The 6,000-nt window shown below is 33.3% G+C and overlaps 1 protein-coding gene across 1 annotated transcript in view; it reads right to left on the bottom strand.

Annotated features, from left to right (window-relative positions):
* Positions 1-5,084: 5,084 nt before the first annotated feature.
* The window catches only part of RNF138 (ring finger protein 138), a 31,351-nt gene continuing 30,435 nt past the window's right edge, over positions 5,085-6,000 (bottom strand). Inside the window, exon 7 of the mRNA XM_054583506.1 lies at positions 5,085-5,761. Within this exon, the coding sequence (XP_054439481.1) occupies positions 5,693-5,761 (69 nt within the window). The 3' untranslated portion in view covers positions 5,085-5,692. The remainder of the gene's footprint in view (positions 5,762-6,000) is intronic.

The following is a 6,000-nucleotide window of genomic DNA, read 5'->3' as shown; positions in this document are numbered from 1 at the left end:
GTTCCATTTATGGATGCATTCATTGGTTGCTGCTTGTATGTGCCTCAGCCAGCGATGGAACCCTCAACCTTCGTGTGTCAGGACAGTGCTCTAACCGAGCTGCCCACCCAGGACTAAAAATGAGATTTTTGATAAAGTTGTGATCTTCTCAGCTTCCCATTTTTTTAAACAGTGATGAGATTAATGGTGATACTAGCGAACATGATTTGATACAAATATTTTTAAAAGTGTCAAGTTTGGAATATCTAAATAATTCATACTACCAATCTTCCAACTGACCATTACACAATGTTACAAAATCATGCATGGGTACAAGATTCATTCCAAGTGGAAGACAGGCCATTGGATTTTGCTCTTACATGTACAAAAAGTTTGCCATGGTTTCAGATAGCAACTAACTTTTAAGAAATTATCATTTCTTGAGTTTTGGCATAGTATCAAAGAACATCCACAGCTATCTAAAAAGGTTATTAAAATATTCCTTTTTCCAATTACATTATCTATGTGACACTAGACTGCCTTCATATGCTTCAACCAGAACCTACACAACAGATTCACGAAGATGCAGATGCAAAAATCCAGCTATCTTCCATTAAACCAGATATTAGAGATCTGTAAAAATGCCACAAATGCCACTATTCTCCCTAAAACATTTTTCAAGTTATTCCCCACCTAAAATATTGTTAATGTTTATTATTCTGCCTAGAAATAAAAAAATAAAGTTGGTGTAAAGTAATATTCTCAACACTCACAAACTTTTCAAAAAGAGCTATTTTAACTCTTAAAATTTCTTAAAGAGATGACTGAATAATCTAGATTATCATATGTAAGCCATTCAGATAATTGGCTAATATTGCAAATATGGCAAGTTTTATTTTAAACAGTGGTTTCTTCATGTTATTAGCTAAGAAACAAGCATTTAAAAAGGTCATAATGTACATGTTGACTATCATTAACACTACTGTATATTTCAAAGTCATTAATACAGTAGATCCTAACAGCTCTCATCAAAGGGAAAATGTTTTTCCTTTTTTCTTTTTGTATCAGTATGAGACAATGGATACTAACTAAACTTACTGTGGCTATCATTTCACAATATATGTAAGTCAAATCATTATGCTATACACTTTAAATGTATAGTGCTGTATGTCCATTATATCTCAGTAAAACTAAAAAAAGTGGGTCAGTTAAGTAAATTTCTTATTATAAATCCTGGCATAGATTTGATTGAGAAGTAGGATCACCAGCTGGTTGGTCTTTATAAGGGTTTTTCTAGAAGATATATTTTTATTTAAAATTTCTCATTGTCTGGGGTATTCGTTCCTCTTGGAGAAAAAGACAATGCCTCAGATCTTCCTAGAAAAGTTGAGCTAGCAAAGACCAATAATCCTTTAGGTTCTCTATTCCAAAAGGGAAAAAAATCCAAATTCTGCCTGACTTCCTGGGAGAATCTATGAAAAGACTGGCGATCTGCCAGATATATACACAATTGGTAGATTCATACCGTATACACAGTAATGGTAAAGGTAACAGGCATTTCCTGTATTAACTCATTCAATCCTCATAATCCAGAGAAATGAAAGGATACATAATTTGTCCAGAACAACTCAATATCAACCCACAGAATCATCAAAAACAGGTCATTTGGCCAAAGAAATTAGGCTTAGTTGCCTCAAATGCTTGCAGTGTCCCTGCAGACCTATGCGCCCTCTCCTCCTGTATCTGCTGCAGCTGGCCCTTTTGTCTATCAGTAGCATTAGTCTATTCCCAGAAAATACAGCCCTTACATAGTAAAATCCTGTGCCTATAAAATGCCCTGAAAAGAGAAAGTCTTATCGATAGCTTATGAGTTCAGGTGAGAGCAGTGGAAGGCCATTAGGTTATACCCTTCACCTGTCTTTCCTTAATTATTATGAGCAGAATACCAGCTAGCTTTCCATTTTTGCTGCGATTTGGCATTCCCACCCCCGCTAGGTGCCAACATACGTGAAAGAACCACTTGCAATACATCTAACACAACTTTTAAAAATATTGAAAAGTAGCTTTAGAAGCTACTTTCTAGCTTTTCTGTTCTGGAAAAGTTTCTGTAAGTAAACTGTTGACTAAATTAATAACTGACAAAAATCTCAAAACAACATTGAACAAAAGTAGTCAGATGTAATTTTTATTGGGTGCTTCCATTTATATAAAGTATAAAAGCAGGCAAACAATCTGTGGTATCAGAGGTTAGTAATGGTGCTGTTATGACTGCAAGTAGGAACAAGGGGACTTACGGGATTCTAGAAATGGTTTTCCCTGATCCGAGCTCAGATTAAAAAGGCTATTGCTATTATTCACTTGGTGCACTTTCGGTATCATGTATCATTATTTTGTCCATCCAAATACGAAATTTCTTCTGTCACATCTCGAGTATTTTCTTTTTCTCTATAACCTCCCTAAAATGGTTCTAATTCTTACCAGCCTCCTCCATATCTGCTCCCCTGCCCTGCTCATCTTAGATTCTGCAACAGTATCTTTCATCATTATACTCTTTTAAAAATTCCTATTGTTGTACATACAAATTGTACGGTATAGTTTAATGCAAGTTTTTCAATCAAGTACACAGTCGAATACACACTTATCTTCTTCATTCAGAAAAGGAGTGCAGCAATTGTCATCTTTCTTGGCCCCAGGACTGGACAATTGCTCTTGGGGGCAGCGGGGATACATGCTGTAACATCCATTTTCTTGAGGTTCCTGTATCCTCTTTTAATCTCTTAATGAAATTCGTTTCCATTCCCCATCATTTTTCAAATTGTATTGCACAATAAGAGAATTACATTGCACACCAAATTGTATCACGGAATGAGCATTTCACACTCTGAGTTTTATACTACATGTATTTACATGTTTTCTGGGTCACAACTGTTCTACAAAGGCTAAAATGTCACCACCTCCACAAAGGGTTTATTCATTGAGTACCAGCCCTAAGGGGTTTCTGTAAAAGTTATGATTCACTAAGATCATACCTATTGAGCAGCCCAACAGGTATATGACATTATATTTGGCAATATATTCTTACAGCCCTGGTATCTTACTTAAGAGTAAATTCTCCATATAAAAGTATTTATTAACCAGTTAACTTATCTTTTTGACTGGTTGCCAACAGGGCTTGAAAATCTTGCTGCATGAATACTTGATAAAACTTTACAAATTGATTAACATTTGAAATAGATAAAATAGGTTTATAAAGTTAAATCCAACATATAGCATCTGCTTGTGGTAGCTTTCTCATATCCAATTTTTAAGTGCAAAGTAATAGGTTATCTCCTACATGTCTTCCAGAGTGAGTTATGGTAATTAAACATCATGTTTGCCTCTAGACAAAATTTTAATTAGACACGCAAGTAGGAGAAAACCACTTTTAATTGAAAAATAAAGCAATACATCTCAAATAAGACTTTGCTTAACAACATAAACTGTAATCTGTTGAGGGAAATCATTTTTCCTAAGTGGTATTGTGAGATTTAGATATCAGAGTATCAATAGTTCCCCTCTTTTATCCTGACTCAGCTACAAGGACTTTTTCATGAATTTAAACTGTAAATCTGTAAATCCCTATTCTTAATCCACTGGCAAGAGGAGGGGAGACTTTATAAACAAACATTTCCACACTGAGGAGTTCCCAGATAACAGCAAATAAAGTCAGTATTTTCTTTATGAAAAAGTTCATATGAAAGACACACGACTATTAATGATATTGAACTAACCACATAATTTCAAAACACAATTTCATCAAGATGACCTCTACTACAATTTTCCTTTGAAGTTCTCACATCCCAAGATGGTTTAACTGGACATACTGGAAAGTATTAAACTTTGAAAGAAAGTACTAAAGTTATTGCTTTAAATTGGAAAAACCTATGGTCAAAGTCTCTTTTTAAAAAGTTAAACAGCTATTCTTACAATTACACTCATGTAACTGCAGAGAAAATGCTCTAGCACATAGTAAACATCACTCTTTCGAATGACAGAACAAAGGCCTTGGTTCATTAAGATGTATGGCTTTTTGGTGACTGTTATTACTACCCATAAAGTCATTACTGTTTGACTGAAAAAGGTTTTTACAAAACTCCACTTCCAAAATTAACATTTTTATTAAACCAAGTTAAAAAAAGGTTCACTGTAGAAAAGTCAACAAGGGTTTTAACAAAACCAAAATATACCTTTTTATACAATATACGTATATATTAGCAGCAAACTACTTCTGAGATTTTATGTTCTTTTAGTTATTTATTTTAAAGAAAGCATAAACAATTTATATTAGTATGGAATGTGTACTAATCCACCCTTCATCTTTTATTCTGTGATTTCGGCCTTCTAGTACAAGTTATGATTCTCATTAATGAATACTAAGAACAAACCCAGTCTGACTAAAAAGTAGTGAAACATAGTGGCTGGTAAAATGTGTCTCACTACTTCATAGTCATGCATTATCTTTTGAGAACAAATGAGCACCATAAAAACAGGTAATTGAGAGAGAGAGAGAGAGAGAGAGTGAGTGTGAGTGTGTGTGTGTGTGTGTGTGTGTGTGTGTGTGTGTGTAAACTAATTTCAAGGTATAATAGCAGCCAACTAGACCATTTAGCATTTGACTGTTACTTTGCAAAAATTTGGTGATACACAAAATGTTAATCAAATTAGATAAACACTTCAATCCCATATCATCTATTTTTTAAATCTTAATAAATTCTGTATATGACCTGATAAACTGCATGCATATGTGTGTGTATATTATACATATACATCTTTAGATTTGCTTGAATTTCTCAAATGAGATGAAGCCAAACTTTTCACTTAAAATATATGTAGAACATACAACTGAATCACCAACTCAAAGTTTCCAATTTAAAGTTTCAGCTTAGCTCATTAGAAATACTAGCTATTGAAAATTCTGAAGCCAAAGAGCTGTAATTCAGTTAATATACTTTACACTTATAAATTAGTCAGCCGAACAAACAAGATTTGAAATTACCAACTGCCTGCCAAAGAAATTTTCTGATTATTTCCTTCTGATAGCAAAGAAAAAGAAATATCTTTACGTTGAGCTTTCACTTTTTGAACAGTTAAAATTATTAAAGAAATCTCACTAGTCTTCAAAAATACTAAATGTTATATAAATACCATGTTCTTATAGTTGAATTCTTCAGCTAGAATCTGTATTAAAATTTTTTTCCTTTGGATTGTTTCACTTAGCACTTCAAGTCTCAATTCTGCAATTCTGATAACTGGCTCAGATCTGTTAGGTTCATGTCAATCACATCTTTCAGCACGTGCTATTGCATTTTACCTGTGTACAATAACATCAATGGGAGAAACTGCACCGAATTTCAAAAGCAACTTAAGGAAAAATTCAAGAATATGTAACACAAAAAAGATAAAGTACAACAGGGATTCCCTTTTCACCATTACATTAATGAAATATAATCATTTTAATGCTTTTAAAGGTAATATCCTAACATTCATTTTTTAACTTATCTAAAGAATGAAATTTTTAGATGGCCCATCTTTATTTTTCAATTAAAAAACTAAAACAATAGACTTAATTACTTTTATTAATATACACATCAAGTAATTGAAATGGTGACTGCATGTAGTTTTCTCCTTAAAGATGGCACTTGCAGGTACAAAGATGCACAGGTGTCTACAGCCTTCAGATGTTTACTTGAAAAGATTCTTCAACAGCAGTTTGATACTGGGTTTCCTCGTCTAGCTGAAGATTCTAAAAATGGTAATATTAATATGTCAATAGGAAAAACAAAGTACACTATTCAATACTTTGCCCAATATATTACACATCTTGCCATACACTACACATACTTGAAACAGTTTATGTTACAACATATATCCTTTATTTATTTGTTTGTTTATTTTTAACCTCACCCAAGGACCTTTTCTCAGTGCTTTAAGACAGAGAGAGAGAGAGAGAAAAAGAGAGAAAGAGAGATACATTGATTAGTT

Source organism: Pteronotus mesoamericanus, unplaced genomic scaffold, assembly GCF_021234165.1.
Source record: "Pteronotus mesoamericanus isolate MK-2021 breed Mesoamerican mustached bat unplaced genomic scaffold, CSHL_Meso_final contig_74, whole genome shotgun sequence".
NCBI lineage: Eukaryota > Metazoa > Chordata > Mammalia > Chiroptera > Mormoopidae > Pteronotus > Pteronotus mesoamericanus.
Note: the sequence above shows the minus strand (reverse complement) of the source record. Positions and strands in the feature narration are given on the sequence as shown.